Source organism: Antedon bifida, chromosome 1 (assembly GCF_963402885.1).
Source record: "Antedon bifida chromosome 1, ecAntBifi1.1, whole genome shotgun sequence".
NCBI lineage: Eukaryota > Metazoa > Echinodermata > Crinoidea > Comatulida > Antedonidae > Antedon > Antedon bifida.
In genome coordinates this window covers 25,425,807-25,452,697 of record NC_136226.1, presented here as the reverse complement: position 1 = coordinate 25,452,697, position 26,891 = coordinate 25,425,807, and the positions used below count along the sequence as shown (strand labels likewise).

General features: G+C 31.8%; 1 protein-coding gene across 5 annotated transcripts in view; it reads right to left on the bottom strand.

The window, feature by feature from the left end:
• LOC144846477 (uncharacterized) overlaps positions 1–26,891 on the bottom strand; it is a 55,644-nt gene that overhangs the window by 5,305 nt on the left and 23,448 nt on the right. For 3 of the 5 annotated variants that reach the window (XM_078703548.1, XM_078703553.1, XM_078703549.1), the window contains 16 exons: positions 18,208–18,535; positions 10,226–10,492; positions 9,597–9,726; positions 9,069–9,259; positions 8,432–8,598; positions 7,131–7,287; positions 6,396–6,487; positions 5,683–5,812; positions 5,155–5,253; positions 4,488–4,629; positions 4,233–4,381; positions 3,782–3,973; positions 2,837–3,013; positions 2,198–2,479; positions 1,361–1,669; positions 283–431 (listed from right to left, as the gene is read on the bottom strand). In XM_078703548.1, the coding sequence (XP_078559674.1) occupies positions 283–431; positions 1,361–1,669; positions 2,198–2,479; positions 2,837–3,013; positions 3,782–3,973; positions 4,233–4,381; positions 4,488–4,629; positions 5,155–5,253; positions 5,683–5,812; positions 6,396–6,487; positions 7,131–7,287; positions 8,432–8,598; positions 9,069–9,259; positions 9,597–9,726; positions 10,226–10,492; positions 18,208–18,304 (2,730 nt within the window). In that variant the 5' untranslated portion in view covers positions 18,305–18,535. Of the gene's footprint in view, positions 1–282; positions 432–1,360; positions 1,670–2,197; positions 2,480–2,836; positions 3,014–3,781; positions 3,974–4,232; positions 4,382–4,487; positions 4,630–5,154; positions 5,254–5,682; positions 5,813–6,395; positions 6,488–7,130; positions 7,288–8,431; positions 8,599–9,068; positions 9,260–9,596; positions 9,727–10,225; positions 10,493–18,207; positions 18,536–21,608; positions 21,718–26,891 lie in introns of those variants that run through there. The other 2 variants (XM_078703550.1, XM_078703551.1) reach the window with 2 other exon arrangements.

Genomic DNA, 26,891 nt, shown 5'->3' with positions numbered 1-26,891 from the left:
TGACAAACTTTAGAAAATATATTGAAGTAAATTTCTGTCAGCAAATTTCTTTGTAATCCTGTGGTCAATTACTAGAGTAATAAATGTGATTTTTAAGACAGATTACTAAGATAATTTAATTAAATTTAATAGATATTTTTAAAAAACCTTGGATTCGTTCTTTTATATTAGTTATTGTTGTTTACAGTTTACCAGTACATCTGAATGTGATGTTTATTCTAATCGTTTCTTATTCAATCTATCACAGAAATTATTTCTTTGTTTTGTAAAATAAAAACTTACCCATGGTTTAATAATGAAGTCTTCAATAAATCGAGGTTCAGGGAACGGTTTGAAAAGTTCAATCTTCTTGACTTTAATGATGTAAAAACAGGCAACAGCCATCATGACAACAAGACTAGGGATTAACACCGCCATTATAATCACAGGAACTGTTAAAAATAAAACAAATAAGACGCTTCAATATACAAATATATTCAAATCAATTTCAAATATATAACATGGTATTTTATATTAAGCAGACTGAGGCCTTTGAGCTTGGTCCCTACTAAGTGAGTTACCCACTTACAAGCGATAGTTTGATTAAACCATCACATTATGTACGTTACACTTACATCCTTGCATTGCATCCTAGTAGGACGTCAACTTTAGCATAAATAATGTGCATGAATTATTATAATATATTTTAGGTGGACACTAAATGCAATGGTATAAAAGATATAAATAGCCCTATACACATTACCTTAAAAACCCATTTTCCAATTGTTTGATTTGTTTTAACTCAATATATTTGTTTTATCAATCGAAACAATGACAGTTTTCTCTGAAAGTTAATTTGTTCTCTATCCACATAATTATATTTTAGTTTTGTACAACTAAAGTTATCAAATTTTGTATGTGGAAAATAAACAAAATTGTAATAATATAGAAATACAAATACAGCTTTTTTTAAAACAATTTTATTCAACTTTATTTATCGAGGATGACCCAAAACAATGTAAGGTGATTATCAAAATGCCCACACATAAAAACAATAATATAAGAAACAAACGCAATCAACAAGTTTGTACAAACATTATAAAATGGAACAAAATGCTGTTTGAAATGTTGAAATGCTTAAAAAGTATCAATTGAGAAAAGTTTAAAAGGTGTATATAGCTCTATATACAGTCATTCATGCATCAACAATGCTTTTACTACAACGATCCAATTGAAAGTAAAATAATGAACACAAAAATATAGTATTTAAAACTACATTTCACAAATGTTTTGTTTGCTCCTATTATGCTATGGTACTGTAGTTCAAAGTCAACCACAATTTTATTTTATGATTATTTTCTATTTTCCCCACAATCTTTACCTGGGAACTTTCTGCACATTTCAAATCTCTTTCGAAAAGTGTCACCCAACAAGATTTTCGACCCATTTGTCGTCACAGCTCTGATGACGTATGTAAAGAAAGACGCCCCCTCTGCGCAATCAACCTGAATCGTTGTTCTCAATCCTCTCACTGTTCTGTTCTTCCATTTTGCATCTGTTACATTTTCTGGTCGATAACTAACAATATAGTGGCTGATGACACCGTTAGGATGAACTGGTTCAAGCCAAGTCAGCTCAACTTTATCAGTGGCAATAAGGTTAACGTTAAATAAATAAACTGGCTCTGGAACTAAAATACAAAGTAATTTAGATCAGTTTAAAAAAATGAATAACATTTTAAAAATGTGGTATTTATCAGTTTTGGTCTGTCTGTCATTAAAATTTAAATAAAAACTTGTTCAAATTGATAACAATTTTAATACTAATAACATACTGGTTTACTTTCAATAACATCTAAAAAAGGTGGTATTTAGCAGTTTTGATCTGTCATTAAAATTTAAATAAAAAACTTGTGTGAAAATTAGTAATAATTATTTAATTTATATAAATACTAATAGCATACTGGTTCACTTTGGATATGTTCAAAATGTATTCTTCACTAAGTGGTTTGTTTATTGATATTTTGACCAATACTGTCTAGACAATCAAACTTTATGTGACAACAAAATGTGATGTGCCCATATATGGACACAATGACATCATCTCACTACCATATTTGGGTACATCACATGTTTTTGTCACATGAAGTTTGAAAGTGTAGACAGAGCTTAAGAAATTAAATTAGACTTAAATTAAATTAACTGAAGTTATTACTTACCTCCAACCAAGGTAGTGATGTGCACCGGGTCTGAAAAGTCACTGCAATGATGATCATTACAGGCACTCACTGCGAAGGCATATTTCAAATTTCCAAAGATGTTTTCGGTGATTACTACACTAGTACCATCAACTTCCTTAGACAGCATCTCTGTTGCCGATGAGTTGTAACTGATGATGTATCTAGTGATGTTGCCATTAGGTTTATCCGGGGCTTCCCAGTGCAATTCTACAGAAAAGGCATCAACTTCACCTTCTACAGGTGGATCGGGTTTCTCTGGAACTGAAGGACGAAATTAAATATATTGGATTAGCTCCGTGAAGCGAGACTCTTCACATTACTCGATAAGTTACTAACAAATATACAGGAAAGAAATAGGTGCTGCATAGGCAGGATCATGTATAAAAATAAAACAGACAAAGTTCTTGCTTCTGCCTCAAAATAAAATATTTATTGTACTAGTACTTTCGACCATAGGTCATCATCAGCTACCGATAGAATATTGGTAAAAGACGAATACATATAGAGAAAGGGTACACCAGAAAACAAAGGAGTCTATTATGGGCGTAACAATGAACAAGCATATTTAATAAATATACAGTAGTATAGATTTAGTGTAATGCTTCGTGCACAACTTACCACCTTCGTCTGTTCTTGCTGACATCCTGTGGCTGATAATTCCCTCTCCAGCAATGTTGCTAGCGGACATCCACAGCAGATATTCTGAGTATGTGTTAAGGTCAGTTAATACATAAATGTAATATGATTCTGGAGATTCATGCTCGTCTATGTCTGTGAAATTTAAGTATCTTGGTTCTGAAAGATAAAATTATTACTTGGTTAAGAATTAAGTGTTTATATATTTTGACTAGTGACTGCTTCAGTACAAGACTGTTCTCCTGGTGGGCCTAGTAAATGAACAGCACAATAGAAAACAAGCTTTCTCTCCTTTGAATTGTGTACAACTTTATGGGACAAGGTATGTCCCATCCTAAGCCAATGCACTATAGTATCTTTTTTTAAGATTTAGAAAAAAATTTGATGTTCCCAAATATGGTAGTAATATGACATTGTGTCCATATGGGCACATTACATTTTTTTTTTTCACAAAAAATGTTGATAGTGTAGAGCAGGATACAAGCAATATTTCACAAATGATTTTGAACCCATGTCTCTCAAATGCTGGTCAGATATCTTTTATCATTACTCCATACAGCTCATTTATAGAAACAAACTTGGTTTATTTCATTTTAAACAGCTTATTACCAATTAGATAATGACTTTTATGTTTTACTTAAAGGAGGCTTAGATAATACTGTGGCAGAACCAAGAACACCAGGAGTGGTAAACCTGAATCCTTCAAGCCTTAATAGGGAGCTTTTGATTTGTGACAACCGAGAACCAACAACCAACCTAGATCAAACGATGTGTCATCGGTCGTCATCTAGACATAGAAACCATCAAACCTATGTTGGGGATCGAGGAAACACATCCCAATATTCCCGAATGGACCCATGATGAACTAACATGACATAGTTTGTTTGCCGGTCATCGCAAAGATAAAGATTTAATAAACACACTTACCATCGCATTCAAGTTCATCAGATGCATTATGGAAACTAAATTCTGCTATATTTTTCTCACAGAAATATATGTTATAAGTTATTATTTTTCCTCTGCTGTGAAACGTGTATGGTGGTCTCCAGGTCAGTAGCAACTTTGTCGGTTTGTCGTTCATTGTAACTAGTTTAATGTCTCTTGGAAATGAAGATGGCTCTAAAAGAAAATTTGTAAAAGTTATTAGTTTTTCAATTGCAACGACAACAAAGAGCTCTGTCTACACTATCAAACCTTATGTGACAAAAAAATGTGATGTGCCCATATATAGACATGATAATGTCATATCACTACCATATTTGCTCACATCACACTAGTATGATAGTGTAGACAGAGCATAAGACAAGGCTCAGTTCTTTAAATAGAATAGTGCTTCTCATGATTTTAGAATATAAAACAAAGAAGTAGCCATACTAACCTGCTTCCAGTGTCCTGACCTGAGAACTCTCTGACCATGCACCTAGGCCAGCCGAGTTGTTGGCTTGAACTCTGAACTCATAGAAGGTGTAAGGGTCCAAATCATCAACTACAAAACTATATTCACTCCCGTCAACTGCCTCTGTAATCCTACAAGTATTGAAACACAATTAGTTTAACAAGACTGCAACTGTGAAACAGTATTATTAAAACACCAATAATATTATTATATACTATTCTTGATATTTATTATTACCATTCTTCATTTTGTGTTGTCTTTTTTCTGTCCACCATGTAATAAAGAATTCTACCATGTGCTTCTACTGGTGCCGACCATTGCACGAAAACTGAACTTTTCGAAAGAGCTGTAGTTTCAATGTTGACAGGCTTCCCTGGAACTATGAAATAAATAAAATGGTTCTTATTTAGAAAATAAACCAAGTGGATGGGTCAAAGGGTCACAAATATACATTTACATAGTACAAAGAGTTGGTGTTTTCCCTCTAACAAGTAGTCAGTTACTGCTTTTCATTCTTTTTTGTTTCTTTATTTCTTTTATTTCCATTAAGATAATAATAATAAGGGGCTTATATAGCGCATTATGCAAAAGCCTCAATGTGTTTAACAGTAGAAATAAAAAATCTGAAAACTAAGAATACGAGTTAAAAAGGTGAGTGAAAATAAGTGATTGAAGTAGCCTGACGGATTCAGATTGGTAAACTGTTCCAAAGGGCGACAGAGACCCAAGAAAAGGAATGAAAACCGAGTAGATCTAGACCATGAACTATGAATACTGTAAATGTATCTTTGGTAGAGTTAGCTCTTAAATAGAGAAAACCAACTTTTTGTATGTAAAAATATGTAAGGTACTCCAAGAACTAGACACCCTGTTAAAGTGTGGTTTTGAAAGAAACATCACTTACTACTTGTTTTATCAAATATATCTAATGGGAAGTTTGGCTGTCCCTCTCCAGCACTGTTGAAAGCAACCACATACACCCTGAATGTGTCAAACTGATCAACTACAAAAATAAAAAAAAATATATATATAAATTTAATATAAATATTTGATATTCTAATATATCCACAGTGTGTATCTATATTGCTTATCTTCTTCATGGAAGATGTCACAACCAACAAATAAATATGTTCCTCATCAGTTTAACAAATTAGATACTTCAAAAAAAGAACATTTGTTTTTTCTGATGAGAGTGCAATGAGCGTTTATTTGTCATTTAAAAATTAAATTAATTCTGGGTACATTTGAAAGGAATTTGTGCCGACAGGCTTGGGTACGGACACATTTCTTGTAAAAGCAATGTACATAATGCCTCTTTGCGTCAATCCCATGATTCCATGCTATGTTACATTACTAGGATTTTTTATATGACCAAGCATGGGTTGTATCCTATTCCTTAATTGAGTTAATTGTTATTGGACATTTTTCTTACCTATAATTTCAATATATCGTCTAATAGATGAAACATTATATGCAGGATCACTGTTGATAGTGTATTCATCTTTCGTGACATAGACATTGTAACCAAGGATCTCACCATTACACTGGTCCGCTGGTACTTCCTGAAAGAACATTTATTATTCGAATAATATTGTTCTGGGGGGATTTTAGGGGGTGTTTGTTCGAGGGAGGAATTTATTCGAGGGAATAATATGGATTTAATATGGTACAAACATGTATAATCAAGTAAATGTCCACTAGATATGAAAAAATTAAACCCAATTAGTATCAAGAAGTGATAAATGTTCTATGGGGGGAGTTTAGTCCAAACAATGTTCTAATGGGGGGGGGGGGAGTTTAATCCAAACAATGTTCTATGGGGGGGCATTTATTCGATGGGGAGGTTATTCAAATAAATACGGCAATATAATGGAATAATATATATATGAAACCAATTTGATTGATTTTTTTTTAAATGCATTGTCATGTTTCAAAATTCATTTATTCATTTCTCCCAAACTTGAATAAATCAGTCCTTCATGTTGCCACATGCACTCATTTGAAAAAAATATATTTTAAAATCGGTTCTTTGAAATCTGCTAGAAAATTACAAATTGCCAGGCTATTATGAAGGTGCAATGGTTCTCCTATAAATAGGACAAGATTATTAAAACCAGATTCTTTATAATAATAAAAATAACTTACATCCCAAACAAACACAACCTTCCGAAGAGACGGGTCATCAGGCAATACTTCTTCCGACAGCTTTCTTAGATTAGAAACCTTCCCACTTGGAGCTGAAAATAGCACAAATAAAACCTATCAATCAAACATGTATTATTCTTAAATAAAAACAAAACAAGTAGCATTAGCATGAAAAAAACAAAAACGGTTCAGTTTTGAGGGCTTAGGCGTAGGGCATGGGTGTGTATGATAGTAATATACTATGTACACAATGAAAATGAAACCAATACAGGCCAATTTACACAGACGAGCGGTAATAGTAAGTGGAAAACAAAAATATAGAATCTATGTTATTTCGTATGACCATTTACACAGAACGCCGAGCGGACAGGTGGTTGAGCGGAAATCCGCTGAGGATAGAAACAGATTTTATTTTGTTAAAATGCAGCATGCTAATTTTGGATTCTGGTTTTCCGCTTACTGTTACTGCTCGTGTGTAAATTGGCCTTTAAAGTGGGTAACGAAAAAACCACCCGATTCCTAATGCTGTATCTCCACATACTATCTATTTCCGAGGTATCATAGGAATATTTGGTAATAGCTGAGCATCACATGTGGTACCTGTATCATGTAAGGTTAGGTGTAAGTAACTACTAGAAGCATGTGAAACACATGTGATGTTGTATTACCAAATATTCTTATGATATTTCAGAAATAGATACAGTACCAAGAATCGGCTGACGAAAACAAATGTACCTTCGTTAAGAGTTACTATCTCAAACTCGTCAGACCATTCACTCCAGTCGTTGAGATTGAATATATGTCGTGCTCGGATACTGATCTCATAGGTGGTAAAGGGATGAAGATCATCAATTATTGCCTCCATAAACAGTGTACAGTCATCAATACTTTTCTACAATACAATAAAATTGTAAGTATAGCACGTTAGGAGAAATAGTGCAACTTTGTGTGTGAATTGCGAGTTCTTATACAAGTAAACATACAGTATTTTCATTGCTTCAAAACAGTCTACTGCCCTCTATAACTTTCTGTTTTTTATATCATCTTAAAGATGTATTGTCCCTTTGACTAATTAAAAAAAAAAAAAAAAAAAAGTGGGTCATTTTGAAGTATCATAATAGTTATTAACTTTCACCAAAAATTAGTCCAAAAAAAATCATTTAACTCAAATACAGACGTTTTTTTGTTCAAAAAATAACTTTGACTTCCAGTCAAAGTTTTCGATCAAAACATATCTCATAATGATACCCGCTTGTTTGGCTACTCTGTATGCATAATCATAAAACTTTCTCGCGATCTGTGTGAAAACACCTTCTCAACCGTGACGAGTTGTAAACAATCCTAATTAGCATCATGCATAATGCATACTCGGGGTTTGAAATCTTTGTTTACTTTCGCTCGCAACAATTTTCCAGACGAAATGTAATCAAATTAATTTACCTGTTAATTATGTAACTTGTTGTTTTTGGCTCGAATTTTCGACTTAAAGTGAATAACTTTAATATTACTTTGATATGGCCAATTTAAATTTAGAATATTTTGACATTCATTTTTTGTGTTTCAAGGGACAATACATCTTTAACAAGTGCATAATAGTAAAATAAACCAAAAAATATTTATGAATTACATAAATATATTTTAATTCAGATGGGTTATTCATATAAAAAGAAAACCTATGTTTAGTTCTAATATTTGAATAAAAGGGACAAACTGTAGTAAAGTTCACAGAAAAGTAGGCCTATACAACAAGCAGAAGGTTTACCCATATCCATGGCTTCAATTGTTACGTATCTGCATGTTATTTGTGACACCGTTTTCCTTATCATACCTGTATGTTTATCCAATCTATTTAAAGTTACAAGGCTATTTTTTGTGATACTCTTTACAAGTTCCTATAATGAACTTGAGTTCATTTTAAATTTATAAAAATCAAAAACTATAAATCATTGCTGCTGCCACAAACACTCCAATGGCATACTGCCAGAACATGCCTGCACACAATAAATGTAGTATGAATTTTTAGGAGGTCATCTTACCGTCGATTTATCCAATTCAGGTTCCACTGGGCTAACTTTCTTTCTATAACCCAATTCACATTCAAGTTGGTAATGTGCTGGCCATTGATATGGTACACCCCATGTCATGTTCAACCTATATCCATCCAAAGCTTCCCCGTTTAAATGTTGAGGTGGGTATGGTATAGCTAAAAAGAAACAAAATAAAAATACATTCAGTGCTTGTGCAGAATACATGCACACTTTTTTCAGATGTTCGAACACCAACAACAATTTCGGGAGGTTTACATAATGTTAATGAATTTGATGCGTTTTAACAAGTTTGATGCGTTTTAAACTGACCACAAAATACACCGCACAAACTGCATTTCAATGTTTAATAGAGGTGCATCGCATATTCTAGTAACTAATCAGATGTAATTATGCATTAAATACAGAAATAACCTTCTAAAAAACAGAATTCAAACAGTAAACATGGGTTTGAAAAATGTTTTTATCCAAAATCTAAATTCCGGAAGATTTTGGTAATATTTGGGAGATTGGATGAAAATTCAGGAGACTCCCGGAGAAGTCATTGAGAGATTCCAACAATGAATCAAAATAGTAAAGTGCTTAATCAATGGGATAACATTCGGAATTTGTTGCCCTTCAAACGAACCTTCAAATGTTGGATCAACATATGAACTTGATGTTACATTTCCCAATTCATTTGATGCTATAACTTCCACAATGTATTTATATGAGTTATAATCCAAATCATTGTCTGCAGATACTGTACATGATAGCAAATTTTCATCTTCAACACGTCTTAGATCCGGACAGTTTTTCCAATTATTTGATGATGATCCGCTATAAAAACAAATCAAACATATACTAGTCCACACAAACAGAGCCACAATCACACACAGCCACTGTGCAATTGGGACTGGACCGTTTTTAGAGGTTGAATAAATAAAAAATATATATAGTATAAGTATGGGAAGACGCAAGCACAATTGCAATCCCCTTTAGCTCTCTAATCTAGAGTACTACTGTACATATATGTCTAACTCCTATTCAGGGGACATCCCTATTATGTGGTCACTTTATTGTCCCAGAGATTCTATTTCATCATTATCAATGTATGCTCTTACATTATTCACATAATACCTGGTTTATGTACTACTTCAGCAAATTAATAACTTACTGTGCAGGCTTGTAACGAAAAAATGTCTCTGTAAAAAATCGATGAGAACCCTGGACAACCTCCCATTCACACCAGAAAGACCTGATATTTCTACAATGGCACACCAAGTTTTGCACTTGATCAGGTTTATCTGGAAAAACAAAAACATTTGATATCAGTAGAAACAAAATGGCAGAAAAATATGAGTAAAGCGATGTGTTTCTTTAAATCTGTTCCTGTCCAGATCCAATCCGTCAAATAAAATCGCATATCAATGTTTTCTGTTTGTTTTTCCCGTGCCTATGCACAACTCTTTTTTTGTGAAAAAGAAAAGCCTTATGCGCAAACCTGGTCTAGCCAGACGGAGAAGGTGTGAAAGACTCTTTAAAAAGATGAGTCTTCATAGCCTTAATAAACAATTAAGGTAAACAAAAAAGAGATATACAAGAAGGTATAAACATCAAAAGCATTTTACATACAGTACACGGTAGGTATTAGCAGTCTTTCCTGTGCATAATAAATTTCAGGCTGATTTAAAAAAGTACGAACAAAATCTTGATTCAATGAACTTGAAGTATAGCATATATTTATTTTGCTTGATAATTAACCAGGCTTTGTAGAAATAAAAAAAAGGCAGATAGCATACTTACATCCAATATGTACTACCGACGCATCATAATTACTCAAATCATCGGGCAATGCACAACAGTAAGTGGTGTCCCCTAGATATGGTATTAAATGAAGCTCAGAGACACTGTCGTTTACAATTCTAATTGAACTATCTGGCATAAATTCCCTGGCCTGACCGACAAACGCGTACCACACCAAATCTCTCGCTGTCCACATGTTCGATTCCAAGTGACAGCGCAAAGTCACATTTGTACCGTTCTCATAATATGGATCTTTTGGTATAATAGCTGGAATAAAATAATATGACAAATTAGTAAACAATTGGGTATAAACAGATTGAATTTTAAATATGCTTTATTTATACTTTAGCTCCTACTAATCTGCTTTTATAAAAAACACCATTTATTGATAGACTGCTTGTAATAGAATGCAGTACCTGCTGATTAAAAATAATACCATTACTAATATCATTATAAATTTACAACAAAATTAGTTTTTCTATTAATAACAAAATAATACTATTTAAAGTAACAACATACAGATTTAGAAATTCTATGAATAAAATCTACTTTACAGTTGTTTTTACAATTTAATAAACAACAACCACTCTAAATGGAACAAGCAAGACTATCAATTATATTAAAGACCACAAACAAATCCAGTAGTATAATTAATCTGTGACACTAACAATGGGAATCAGTCACTGGCTACTAAATTGCAGATATTAATAGAATAGCCAACCAAAAGATATTAGAATGTACAAGAGTATTAACAATTTACGCAAAAGATTTTGGTTCTAAGATTTTATTTATAGTGCAAAACCTTTGCATTGTGAATATGCATTACAAACAATGATTGTGGTAACATAAAAAGATATGTATTTTATCACAACGTAATTTACCTGTTCTATGTACTTATTGAATTTTAAGAGGGCCCATGAATATAATAATGATAATAATTATAATGTTAGTTAAGCGAGTCTCAACACTTTGCTGTACAACGCTAATTATAATATGACCTTGCTTGCGATATGAAAGCATGGATCTGAACATACCCTAAGTCATAAACCACATCTTTCATTAACTTACTGTACAACCCCATAAATAAACAACCCTTTTTATTTAGTAGAAAATTAGTGATATCTGTCCATCACCCATATCATATGACTGCTGAACAATTATTCAAGTTCAAAATGTTAATACATACAATCTTGTTTTCCAAATTGATTCTTTTTTTTAACATCTGGTGTGAATGGCAATAAAAATACTACATTACTTCTGCATCATTTATCTTCACCTTTACCCTGACACATCAAATAGGTGTGTATTGAGTATGAAAATCCCCAAGATGTTTCGTTTAAACTTTTAACCTATTGAAAAAACAAGTGACCCACAAATCTGTGTCCCTTTCAACTCAAATTATTTCACGAGAATAGAATTAGCAAGTAATAATAATTTTAATGTTTACACTTTGGAACCCATGTCTTAATGAGTTTATACTACAGTTGTTAACATATACTGTAGCTTATTATAAACTTCTGCATGTATATATTGTAGGCCTACTATAATATAATTCACTGTTAAAAAAAGAATTTGTGCCCTAAAGATTTGTGCGATGATAAAAATAACAGTTTAAATATTTAAAGGTTATGTTTTCCAGTTCCTGTGTACTGGTTCTTTCCAGGGTCCACTTCTACAAGCTACATATCAGATTTTTATCCAAAAATCAAGTATAAAGTTATTTATAGATATTTATAATGATAATCTATTCTATTCTTTATATTTTTTTATAATGGATATACAGTAACTGTGCACTATTAATAGATACAGTAATAGGTTTCTATAACTTCTGGTTTCTAACTACCATTTATTTCAATAACTTCCTATAATACAAAATCAGTTTTGAATAATAATTTCCGTTGAATTGCAAGAGTCGCAATATTATCAGTCATTTGCAATGTCAGGAATATTTTGCAAAAACTGATTATAGTCAATAAAAACAAATTAACTGTGTACAGTATTTAATATCTATGCCATTAATAATTGGTTCGTCTAAGTTTTTTGGATACTTTAAACTTAAAAATTAATATATCTGAACTACAAGTCCATTAAGGATCTAGTTTTATCGAATACTGAATAGAATATTTTACCTCTAAACTTTTTATCTTAACCAAATGTTTTAGTATCTACACGTAAGGGCGTGTGGCACAGGGTGTACCCGGTTAGATCAAGACACAACTTTGCGCTGATTACTAGCTGCATTATGGAAGTATGTTACGTGTTTGATCCAAAAATGACTGGGGTAATAATGTCAGCGCTTAGAGAAGCTTGCTTGTAGAGCGCTATATAAGAATGAACTATTATTATTACACGTACAGTACGTTTTTAATGTATAATCCTAGACTATTGAAGACAACAAAACTTATTTATTTTATTAAACTACCATAAAATTCACTGTACACAGCAACAACACTGGTTTGGTACTGTAGTTTATGGGTGTCGGAAAAAAAATAAAAATTTCAAAATTCAATTTGAGAAAGCCATGATATTGAAAAGTCAGTGATCCATACATCTTGTGTTTCATACTCATAAATTCATGTCAGTATTTTGAAAAGGTCAAACAATGATATATAAATTGTACACATTTTCTACTAAACAGTATATTCAATGTTCAAAAAAATGTTAAATGTTAAATGTATTATTCTGGTCCTCAAGCTTAACTGGAAACTGAGGAAATTTGGATTAGGCCATTTACAGACCCACAGCAGCCAGCAGTGCTGGAAGGAGATATATTACAAGTTAATTAAAAATGGAATTATACAATAATCCATTTGATTGTAAACTGTAAATGGGGTTGGATTCACATAAATTGGTAGTTAGGGGTGTTCCACTAAAAATTCCTATTTTGCTATTAGTCCTCCATTTTGTGGGGAAAGGGCTAATATCCTTTTATCCAGGTAAGCTGCCACGAAATAGAAGATTGTGTTCCTCATCAATCATTTACCAATTTTTAGACCAATGATCAATGGAATACTGTAATTACATCTACTAACCTTGTTTTGTATTCATCAGGACCACATAAAATGAGTGGGCTCTAATTAGAGGTATTCCTTAATTTTACGTATTTTTGTATTCATTTACTCACACTACCAACTGTAATTTATTTACTTTTAATGTGAATTTTATCTATTCTAATTCAAGTCCATAATTACACTTTATCCAAATCAATATTTTGTGTAGGTTAGCCTGCACTCAATTCACAGTCCGCTATTAGAAAGGGTTGATTAAAGCAGTGTGGATATGCTTCACATGCCATTCATTTTGAAATCAATATCCACGATGAGATTGAAAATAAAAGCTGTATAGTCTCTATGGAATGATATTACTAGAGTGGAAACAAACAACATCTTAAAATTCATATAATGTTAGGAGAAAAAACTGTAGTTAATAATAATTCTCAATTATGACAATATGGCAGATTAGTATTATACAATAATAAGGATAAAGAATACAGTAAGTGTTACTGTTAGGGAGAAATGAGATTAATCATGACTACTATAGTAAAGCTGTAGCTTGATAGTTAACATGCTTGCCTTCCAATCCCATGGTCCAGGGTTCAATCCTGATGTACAGGTAGTGCCAGGGTTTTAACTCGCGACTCTTTCAAATCCACTCCCTAAGTCTCAAATGAGTTTATAAGCATGATAAATTATAAAATAGTTTATCCATCCTGTAATTGGCAAGTTACACGCTGTTGAATGCAAATATGAAATTTTTTTTAAATCAAAAAATAGTGTTTATAATTTGATACTGTATACAGTATATCCAATAGCTGCATAAAATAACAAAAAAAATGCAATCAATTTTAAAACAAAGATTCTTATATAATAACGTAATGAAGATTGAAGAACATATTGATGAAGAAACTCTGCAAAAACATCTGCACCTCGACCTGGTATGACCTGGTCATTATAACGCAAAATATATAAGTGTGGCATTCTGACATTATTGTACAGTACAATACATTAATTAAACTAAATTTAACCAAATTGGAAATGAATAAAAGAAAATTATGAATGATTTTTTTTTAAATTGTAAGAATAAACAGGATACTGATGACAAGTTTGTAGGATATGTTTTCCCTTTAGGCAACTCATTTAGAATTCACCCACCTACAGTATAAAACCACCATATCCAACATTTATTCTGAATACTACAAGTTACTACTACCATACATATATAGCACTAACTTAACTGTATTTTGTGAAAAAAGATAAAAATGATTTTTATAGCGCCATTTCCGCAAAAGCGCTCATGGTACTGTGAAAGAAAAGGATAAAGGAGGATTTAAAAGAAAATACAATTAAAATGTGTACAGTAAGCACAAAATTTTTCCGCTGGTAACAATTAACATTTGCAATGCCTCCCACTCAATCTCATCATTATTTTGCAATAAATGATGATGATCAAACTTTCCCTCCAGTCTTGTCCCTTCAGTTTTCACTGATGTCATGTTAAAAGTAAGATATAAATTTTAAACGGCAGATCTCTGAAAAAAATGACAACGCTGTGGCTATCAGTGGCTGGAAATGGTATGGGGATACAATTTATCTAATAAGTAATTTAAGCTAAATCAAAACAGCCAGAAAGGATTTGCAGAGCTTTCAGGTAGCATAGCACTAACCCCTTCCTCAGTGAAATTCTTCCTCAGTGCAACTGAGAGTACTTGGAGATATTGTAAGAACTTGTGAGTGGATTGGAATGAAAGAAAGTATAACAAAGGCGATAACATGCTGATGAATAGAGGGTGGAGAGAGTAGGAGTAGCAATGAAGATACAGTAGCTTGGCACACATTTATAAACAATTATGTTATTTATCATACTAATTTAATTTTTAAGACAAAGATATTATACCCTTTGGGGTATCCCTATTCAGGGAACAAACATTCCTAGGGGACACTTTCCTTTGAAACAAACAAGAGAAACACACTACCGGCCAACTCCTATTCATGAGTCCCTAAAGGTGTCCTTTGGGGATTCTACTGCATGCTTAAATTGCAGAAAAGCGATGTTGTACAGTAATCAAACACATTTGCTGCCACAACAACAAGATTTAAACAATGTTGAAGCTTCTACTGAACTATAAAGGAATTTTTTTAGGTAATAAAAGGAATTACAGTAAAACGATTGAACTGGTGTTAAACTCCAATTTCCAAGAAACCATCATAAATGCTGCTCTGCAATTCATTATCAAATCGTGTTAAATAAATTTTCATTACACCCAAAGGTGTTCAACATAGTGTACTATATTTTAATGGTGTATACTAAAAAAACTACAGAGTTTTTCAAATTTAAATGATACTACATGTAGAAGGTAAAAATAATGGTAAAGCAGGTTAACTCGTACAGTGTATACAGTATACTGTACAGCATATCTTGATATGAAAGTGCATTTTGTTATTGAATGAATGGCAAGATATTTATATTGACAATGATTATCTGAAATCTTTGAGATAGATATTAATAAATCATTTTTTGTTTAATTGTTTATACCTACAGTACACAGGGATGTCACCAGCTTTTTGGAGTGCCGGTCGCCAAATTTCCCCCGGGGGGAGGGGGGAGTAACCCCCGGGGGTGTACCCCCGGGGTTTGTCGTTATTTTAGCGAAACATAAAGAATTATGAAAATAAATAACAACAAATTGCGTCAGGTCTAGGCCTAACCTTGTACCACCGGGGAGTCGCCGTTATTATTCCCGAAAACAAAAAAACGCTTACGAAATGAATAGCAATAGATCGCGTCAGGCCTAGGGCTAGCCTTGTGGACACTACGACCACTAGGCCTAGCTAAGGCTTAAATAGATGCCCCAAAATCTGAATTCCACAAAAACAGGCGCTTCCTTATTTAGGCCTAACCCTAATCAAATACTGTAGATAAATTATTAGCCTAGACCTTACTACTTGTTGCTCGATATAATATGTTTGTGTTCTTTTGCGCGAGAGTTTTTTAGCGTATTCGCGAATTCCGGATTTGTTGTTTCACAACTGTGCGGCAAACATGTAGTGCATGGCCGGCAAGAACAGACACGTGTTTATGGGTTAACTGAAGTTCAGCAACCTGAAGTTATCCAGGGACGTCCAGTCCAGTAAGTTTTATAGCAGTTAGCAGGGGAAGTCCCCTGCCGCTGCGCGCGTGGTTGTTGTTGTCTTTGTGCCGTACGTATTTGTTTGTCTTTCTTTATTAGTGTTAATGTATTCAGTGTTTTTAGAGTAAAATAATAATAATAAATAAAAAACAGTTTATATTTTCGTTTGTCTGCTTTATTTTTACTTCATTCTACAGTAAATCGATCTCATTAATTTTACTGGCACTTTTAACATATATAATATTCACAAAATAAGAAACATGGCATAAATAATAATTCGGTGGCATAACATAAGTAGGCCTACTGCGTACTTGTTGTATTTTTAATCTGTGCAAAATAAAACGCTTGAATGGTCGCTATGTGAACTTTAAACTTGTACACTGTGCTGTGTCGCACGTTGTTCGCCATGACTCACAAGCTGTAACAATGAATACCAGGGCAGGGTAGGCCTGGTATTGTGTTACAAATAAAGTAACGTACGTAACTACGGAAACATTTGCTGTAGTCTTTTGTCTTATCTATAGGAGGCTAGCTTGTCTGTAATTAAAGATGTGCTAGGTAAAATGTTTCAGTACGAATTTTAGTAAGGCCTAGGCTAGGCCCTAGGCCTAAAATAAATATCGTAATGATTAATAAATAATAGTGGTGGTCGGCAGCCTGTAAATCCTGGTCGGAAATTTTGAGTGCTGGACGGGGCCGACCAGCGCCGACCAGCGTGGTGACATCCCTGAGTACAGTACTACTGATACCTCTTTCAACCCGTATGATAAAAAAAACTCTAGAGAATATTTTGCGAAATGCCATATTTCTTTTTTAATCAACAACAACCTAATAACGTCTCTAATGCCTCACATTTCAATAAATATTGCAAAAATGAAACAAATTATTATTTACAATTTATACTTATGGCAATGTTGACATTATTATGAGTTGTGATTTGATTGTATATTTTACAGTACTGTAGACACGCGTTTGTTTTTTTTTTAAAGCTTATTATACTACAGTAATGCATGTCCTGTACTCTATCTTTGTTGGTACAAAAGTAAAATAAATATGCTAATAAAGGTATAAAGTACTGGTTAAAAATTCCTTTGGCTTGTACAGTACCTGCTAGCATTTACAAGTCTAAAAAACTAGTAGCTTTAACTCAGCAATTGTAGAGGGCTCACTGTTCCCGAAAAACGAGGAAGAAAAGAGCTTCCGAGAATATAAGATAACTATAATAAAGGAACCTTTTCTCAGCCTGTACAATATATAGTACTGTATTATACAATTATTATTAAGGTTTTGATAACAAAAAGAAAGTTTGTTTTTCCTAATTGTTCTTCCACAATTTAACATTTACTTTAAAATGCTTTTCATTCAGGTTAATGTAAACTCTGCACCCACTCATCAATCTCTAAGTACTATTAGTATTAGAATACCAACACTAGTATATACATCATTGTCTAACCAATATTTGCTGTCTTGTTTGACGCAATTGAAACGATACTTACAAGCCTTTTAACAAGCTAATAACTACGTTTGACATGACATTTAAAGCCATGCCCAACAGCATAAAACAGCCCTAATGTTCTTAAAACACTTTTAACACATACAGTGTTTTTTTTAATGATTAGCTATATATATATATTCTACAAGAAAATGGATGGGCATCGAGTCTAAAATAAACTACAGTACTGTGAATTCCATTTTATAAAACTTCTACTTTTCTAAAAATAAAGAATTTGAGCCAAATGTACCAATGAAGATGACAAATGCCGGGAACAGTTTATATATATTCCGACATCTTTATACAAAAGTGAAACATGCAAGTAAATTACTGTATATTAGACAAAAGTAAAAAAAAACTTACTGAAATTGTCCAAACTGCTGGCATCTACAATTGAAGACTTCATAGAAATTATCGAAGTAAATAAAATACATGACACTATTTTCATTAGGCTACCCATGATTTGCTCTGATAAATGTCACAAGTTGATGTCCCTTGGTTCCCTCTACTACAGTGTTAAGCTCCAGCTTGTAATCTTCTAGCCTAAAGTCACTTGTAAAGACATCCACTGCTTCGACTTAAGACTCTCCTTAACTGAATCTACTTCTACAGCATCTGTACCTTTTATAAACTCTCCTATATACGGCCAGACTTTCACCGCTTCAATGAATAATTAACAAGCTACCGTGATCTGAAATAAAATAGAAACAAACAAGTCAGTCAAACATCTGATGTTAAAGAAAAGTCAATCAATTCTGTCTGATATTTAATGAAAATAAAGTTAATCTTGGATTAAGTTCGGCCTGGCTGCTATATATCTTGCCCCTAGGGTCACAAAATTCTAAGTAAGATGGGAAGTATCGGTGACCTAAGAGCAAGTGGTAATACCACAGGTCAAAAGGGGGCGGTAACAGTAACAAGGTATGTTTCTCTTTAAATTAGCATTCTATTATACCATACAGGATTGGTCAAATTGAGACATTTAAAGAAACCTTTGACAGACAAGTTGAGCAAGGAAAGGTAGGATTACTTAGCAAGACCTGCTGTCCTTCTTGATAAATTAGAATTAGAGGTACTGGGTATACTCTATTGTAAGCCCATCCCGCCCCCTTGAGGATGTACTGTATAAAGTGAGGGGGAGTACACATAAAGTACTGTAAGTATCAAAATTCAGTGGGTGAGACATCCTCTCTTGTATACAGCATTTATAAAGCTTTTAAAATCATAATAAATACATTTTAAAAATTATTCATTTTTTAATCATTAAAAAGTCTGTATTAACAACGAGTAGTATATATATATTGTATGTAATGTACAGTACATTGTAATCTTGTCACCTGTCAGGGAAATTTCAAATTCATGATTGTTAAATAACTGGTGTACTAATGACAAAATCACAATCATCGATAATCACAATTTATTATCAGTATTTAAGGAAATTTTATGTTTTATTATGCAAAAAAAATAGTACAGTATATTAATTATAGTATACCATTATTAAATAAGTGATAACATTTGTCACTGTAAGTAAGTAAGTAATATTTATTGCTTTCCAATACTGTTTCATTGTTGCGCTTACATTCTAGTTTAATATTGACAACAACACTTCTTTAGTGCATTTGTATGCATTAGAAGAGTGAGGAATAATGTAAGAGTAGACCAGCAATACAGCTACATATGTGTACACTGTAATTTGTGTTCTTCAATTTAAATGTAAAATTGAAGTGATACAATTGACCTTGGCAAGCAACTACTCTAGATGGAACTCAATTTGTTAATTAACATTAGTAATTAATCTTAAGTAAAAAAAATCCAAATTAGTGCGGAAAGGCAGAAAAGCTGTGACACTTTTGAACTACAGGCAGATTATTGAAAAGTGTCGTATTGATTTGCAAATTTCATTAATGAAATCATGAAATGAATCAGATTCATTATAATCGCATTGTATATGAATATTGAATGAATTGTGAAATTCCCAAAATACAGTTTAATATACTACAACAGGGACTTACATTCAAACACCTCGTATTGTTAAAATCTAATGATATATTGTAAAAAGCTTTAAGTAAGTAATTTAGGTATCTTAATTTGGTTGAATCACTTGTATTCCAGTAGTTTTCCTATTCAATGTGGGGATTTTTCTTAATTTCTTATTTCCTGATGCAAGTAGACATGTTTGAACCCCTTACTATAAATAAATATGCATACGTGTAATAAACGCTATATGTCAAGACCTAGTTCGTTAACGGCGTCATGTAAACCCTAACCTACCAAACTACTTTGCTAATAAATCTGTCACTAACGTTCCAATAATTGATGTGAGAAAAAATATATAAAATACTATAACAACAGAAGAGAGTACAGTATAAACATGTACAATTAAGATATGCTAGTTTATTATAGAAATTCAACAACAAAAAAAGAAAATATATACAGTTATTATTAGCAATCAGCAAAACACTAAATCAAATCGAATCCATAACAAAAAATGACCAGAAAGAAGTGACAAACTTTCTGAAAACACTATTTAGTCAGGGCTTATAATAATATAAAATTATGAAGTGCTAGTGTTGTCCGAGAGCTCTGCTAATTTTTCTGGCTGTTTTACTTTATTGTTTTGATTTAGCTTTGTGCTTATTTTATTTTGTATCTCCATTGAGATCCAGCCACTGATACCCACAACATTGTCATTATTTTCAGTAATTTGCCTTTGGATTTAATAATATAAAATTACTGTATAAATATTTTGCAGTTAGTTTTGCATTAAAGATCAAGTGGTTAAAAGTAAAAATATGGGTTGATTATATATCAGGAAGATACAGTATCATTTCCATACAAAAAGAATACAATATTTCATCAAACATACACTTTGCCTGTACAATAGCAGTAATACTGGTTCAAAATGTATTAATTTTGCTATTGGAACTTCCATAATTACGCATTACCAGCATTCCACACTATCAATCATTCTATACAACATCAGCATAATCCGTCCATACACTATAATATCACAGTAGTCACAAATGATATTTAATTCAATTTATATATTTAACATATTTATTGGTTGGCCTATATCTATTAATATTACTAGTATTTATAACATAACAATCTTAAAAGTACAATTTAACAGTTTTGTTTATAAGCAAAATGATATATTGATAAACTTAATTACAATATTATTTTTCATCATAATTAGCAAATTTATAACATCAAATATAAAATCAAATATGTTAATCAATAGATATAATCTGAATTAACTTGATGATAAAGAAAACCCATTTTTGGAATAACCCTTATCACTGAGTGAGTAAAATGATCATGCCACTGTAATTAAACAAATTATGTAAAAGTATTTACCAAAACATATATTAAAGTATAATTTTCTCTCTATTACAATTATACATAGTCAAATAGAACGAATTGTGTTTGGATTCAACAACATATTTACTAGTAACAGTATTTTTGGGAATCCTCAAGAACCACAATGATAACTGTCATCTACTTTTAGATTTAACATACAAAAGAAGACAATTGTCTTTAATTGATTTTAAGCATTGCTTTTCATTATTCAACACATCATTGTACTCAACAAGCAAGCGGTCTATTGAAAGAGGAGGTCATGAAGAAACTATGCAGGCCTTACCTTACAGCTTGTGGTGACTAATATAGCTAGAACACTCACAAAAGATGGCTGATAACCCCTCTAAAAACATCATTTCTATTTTTAAAACACACATATAAAGAAAACAAGAATCTTTACTTACTTTACCTGTATTAAATCCAATATGTATTGTTCTTTCAAACATGATAACTATCTACAATATACATTTTTTTCACTAGTGTAAAATGCTTCTACTAACAACTATACACACAGAACTGTTCAACTCTCTCAAATCAGTGGGTGGTAATGTTCTAAGAAATACTAATAGATTCGACCAATCAGAGAAGAGCTTTCAGAACAGTAGGTGAAGTATACTGATGACTGTTGCCTATAGGCAGATACCATTGACTGAAGGTTGAAAACGAATAATTAGGTTAAAGATTTGTGAAGCATGTAGGAGGATATTTACACCTATGACCCTTTATTTTGTTTACATTATAATGAAGGTATAATTAGGACCCATAAAGCAAATAACGATTATCGTAAATGTTTGAAAATTCAAAATTGGATAAAACTATACTATTTAGTGAATTCTATGTGAATTATTATTATACATGGAAAATACAAATTAATATATAATAAATACTGCTGAATATGGAAAATATGGCAATTCATTTTTCATTTATTTATTCATTTAGCATCCATTCAACAATACATTTAAAATACATAAAGAAAAAATACAAAAAAAATTGGAATATTAAAATTGAATAAAACCAAAGTGAATGGATGCAAGGACAACCCATAAAATCAATTTCCAATTCATTACTTTATTATTTCAAATCAATAGCAGATATAACAATAGTATCAATGGGAAACTGTTGGATAGTAGGAATGTGTTGTTTAATGATTTTTAAGTTGAAGTTTTATTGGAAATGTACATCTTTTTTTACAGCTAACAAACAAATATTAAGTTTTCTATATCATTATCCATGAAGTCAATTTGCATGATACCAAAACAATTTTTAGATTTTTACGAGGTACCTAAGGTGTGCGGCAGTGCTATACACAGGTGTAGGTGATTTTAACATTCCATTGCTATCACCCTTTCACCTTTGCATATTACAATATAAAAATGCAGTTTAGCTAAGGTCCCAAGTGCAAACCAGTAGGAGCACTACTGTATGTTATGCTATCTTATTCCAGTTTTTATAATTGCAAAAAAGCTACTACACTTTCCAATTTCTGAAATCTTAAAGCTCAGGTACAGGCATGAATTTTAAATATAATATTTGGTTAATTGTACATAAATCAAATATTGGTAACAGAAATCAAGACGAAAAAACATGAATTTCCCTTAATATGGCCAAATACAAAATTTGGCAAAATTCTTCCATAAAAACCAGGAAGACTTTTTTTCAGTAGTTAGGTAGTTAACCTAATGTAATAACATGTCTGGTGACTCCCTAGAAGGTGAAAAAAAGATGGTGGATATACGGTGGATAATTTTTGCTATAGCATGAAAATAAAAAGCTGAAGTTGAATAAAAATACCAGAAATGTAATATTCAAGTTATATTACCTATATTTAGTTATCTGAAAACATTTTTTACCACACCGTTTATTTTTCATAGCTTTTTAAAATGCCTCTCTATTTACAAAATTTGTGTACAAAAGAATAGAGATTTTACTGTGTAATTTGAACTAACTGATAAGAAAGTGCTTATTTTCAACAAGCTCGTATAACACAAATAAAATCCCAACAATTATGAAACATAGGGGAAACTATAGATCGATAATTATTGGAATGTATGATCAATAAAAATTTTTTGCCCGCACCTGGCCTTTAAGAAAACTTAACTCTATAATGATAGATGAATGGAGAATTGAATTACAAAATAAATCAAGTCTCCACATCTATGAAACATTAAAATCAAAACCTGGACTTGGCAGCAAAGATATGTTTGATACTTTTTATACTTCTCATTGAAAATGACAAACTTAAATATATTTTGGGATACTCAGATAATTTAATTGATGAAGAGTGTGAAAATATTTTGGATAGTTTTTGTAAAAGATACCGAAAACAAGCATGGAAATTTCGAAATGATTCACTGAATTCCATGACTCAATAACTATGTTATTTACATTGCTACATTAAGTAAATTGAAAAAAAAAGGGGGGGGGGGGGAGGAGGGGGTTGATGGTTTTTCGTAATAAGCTGTGTTTATCAGTTGATTTTATTTAATACACTTTTACTATATCTTGTTTTGTATTCATTTGTGTAAAGTAATGGTCTACTGTATGTATCGATGTAAAGTGGGGATGGCGGGGGGGGGGGGGGGGGCGTAGGATAGGGGTTGATAGTGGCTTTTGCCTTTTTACTTTTCTGCTAATTGTTATATTTTATATTGTGAAGGATGCACCTTGCTAATGCTAAGTGTGCCAACGATCTAAAGGTGTAATTCCAAATAAATAAATAAATAAACTCAATGAACCGAAACATTTATTTCATCAAATGCCATACAAATAATAAACAGCATAAAATGAGGACCAACCTAGAAGTAAACTTGTCTTATTTGGCCCTTTAAATAGTAAGTATAATTAAGATATGAAAGATCAGTAATAATATATGATAAACTAAAGTATTAATATTTAAGTAAAAGATATTTCTTTAAAACATACTTGATTTAACACATAATCACTAGTAGTGTTTGCACTATTAGTGTCATTTACCTGGATAAACCGAAAATAGCCCTTGCTCTCCCAAGTGAGAGCTATGATCATACAAGATTTTATTAATGGAGCTGGATGGACAGACAAAAAAATAAACAGTTTTTTAAAAAACAATCTAAGGCGATCCAACTATTTTTTGGTGAATTCTTTATTTCTTTCATCACACATATCAATACAAAAATCATTAATTTAATTAATTATTCATACAGACAATTTTTGAATTTTTTAATAAGTTTATATTTCCAATTCATAATTTAGATATTACAAAAAAGTATTGGCCTATCATTTGAAATTTACTGTATAGGCCTACTGAAATAAAAAAAATTGAATACTTTGACATTTAATCTCAAAAAAGAAAATCACTTATTTCGAAAATGAAAAACATTTTGCAGAGCAGCTGGACAGGTGAAAATGAAACCTTGGTTGCTAAGCAATGACTTGTGCGGATGATCTGAACCAAGTTGATCATGTGTCAGTCGCTCATTGCCTCAAGCTCATACATCAGGTCAAGAAAAAACAATTCTTTTGAAGTTGTCGCTCAGCAAGTACACAACATTCTACAAACGCAAGCTAAATTCGCTACAAATTACAAACCTCAAAAAGAACATTTTGCGACATTGTGTCTTTTTGTCAGGTTACTGGCGCCAAGCATTCTTACCGCAATGTTTTATTATAAAATCAATTCAATGAAATTGGTATGAAAATTAATAAGAAAGGAAAATATGTTTTATCAATATTAGTTATAGTAAAAACGTAATATATTTTAGTTACAATGATTTAACTAATTTATTTTTATTCTGTCATTATATCAAAATATAATTTTAGGATAGTATTCTCTTATATAGCAAGATCTTTTTAGCAGATTGGAATAGGAAGAACTTTGGAGCAGATCCTGGGGGATATGGGGGGTGGGGGATGGAGAGAGGACATACCTCCCCTACATTTGGGGACAGATTAGCAAACCCATAGAATTTGTGTAAAGTAGCTGCTTACTGTCAGAAACCCCGTTTGAATGGCTGGTATAATAAAATCTTGAAAACATTCTTTTTCAGTATCTACCATGTTTGTGTTTTCATCATTTAATAGAGTACCGATCATAACACGGAGCCATGGGTTTTAGCTACATCCGATTTCAGTATATTCATATCAAAATGTTTTCCTGTATACTTATTAACTGCAGATGATCAACCAGGGTTTAAATCAATTCCATACCTCAGATTTGGTTCATTTACTTCTATAAATTTTCATTGTTTCAATTTTATTTTCTCCTTTATTTATAATATAAAGATTTTTATTTAAAATTTAGGGCATGTTCACACTTGATTTAGAATTGTAGGTAACATATATTACATATAAATATATATATATAACATTAACAGATATTACATTTACATGAATAAATAAACCAATCTAATGACAATAAAATGCATATTTTTACAAACAAATGTTTTAACCATTGAATTCTAATTCACTAATGGATTACAATAAAAAAGAATCATTAAACTTTTATGTAACTCTATTTCTGTGACATTAAGCAACATTAAAGTCAATTAAACAATAACCGTTATGACACACTATACTATGTCACTGACGTGCCATATAGCACTACTCAAGTCTCTGAGACAGGAACATGCTATTGATGAAGACCAAGAGATAACTCTGTGTGAACTGAAGTCTTGCTGTGATTAGTGGAATATCATATAAAATCCATCTTCCACGAACTTATTTAATAGTCTGTCATCGACAATTCGCAGAAAAGAACATGTGGTCCTCTTCATGGAATATTACTAAAATTAAAAACTTCTGGCCGGTCAAATTATATTTCATATTTTGAAATTGAAATTTGACGCACGACTATAGTGAAAGACAAGTTCAAATTTAATCAAACAGTTATAATTACCATCTGAAATTTAATATTCTTGCTATAAATAGTAACATCAAATAAATTTTGTCTACAACATGGAACAACGAGAGAAAAAAGTAAAAGAAAAATTAAATTGAGCAGGAAAGTGACTAAACAACTACTGAATAAAGCACAGATATCACAAAAAAAGCTCTGTAAAAATTTGTTTTTATCTCAAAAGTTTAGTTATCAACTAAGAAGTTTAATTTAAAATTCAATTCATATAATAATCAATAAAGTGCATTTAAGTGACAAGTGATTTCTAGGAGCTGACCACTTTGAAGATTGGTAATGAGCTTAACCCTGACCACTAAAATACCTTAATTAAACCATGCCTGTATGATGTAACACCTTTCAGTGTCATTTGGTTGTCCTTTACATATTTTTTTTTTACTTATACTTTTCATTCAACAAATATGTAACTATAACTAAGACTATAAAGTAAGAATTTTGCACATGTTTTACATTTTCTTTGATATGGTATACTGTACGTATAGTACTGCACATTTGCCTTCACACCTAAGAACAGCAATATACTGTATAATATTTTATACTTTTTTTGTCAGTTGATTGCTTGATATGTAACTATAACAAATAAGAATTTTACCCATGTTATTTAATTACATTTTCTTTGATATGGATTGATTGTTTAAATCAAGTAAAATATTTTGTACTGCACATTTGCCTTTACTCCTATGAAAAGCAATATATAATATTTTAATGTGTTTCAGTTGATTGCTTAATTACATCACATAACATGCCTTATTTCGTTCCATCATTACAATTAGGTGGCACATTGCACATTCAGATC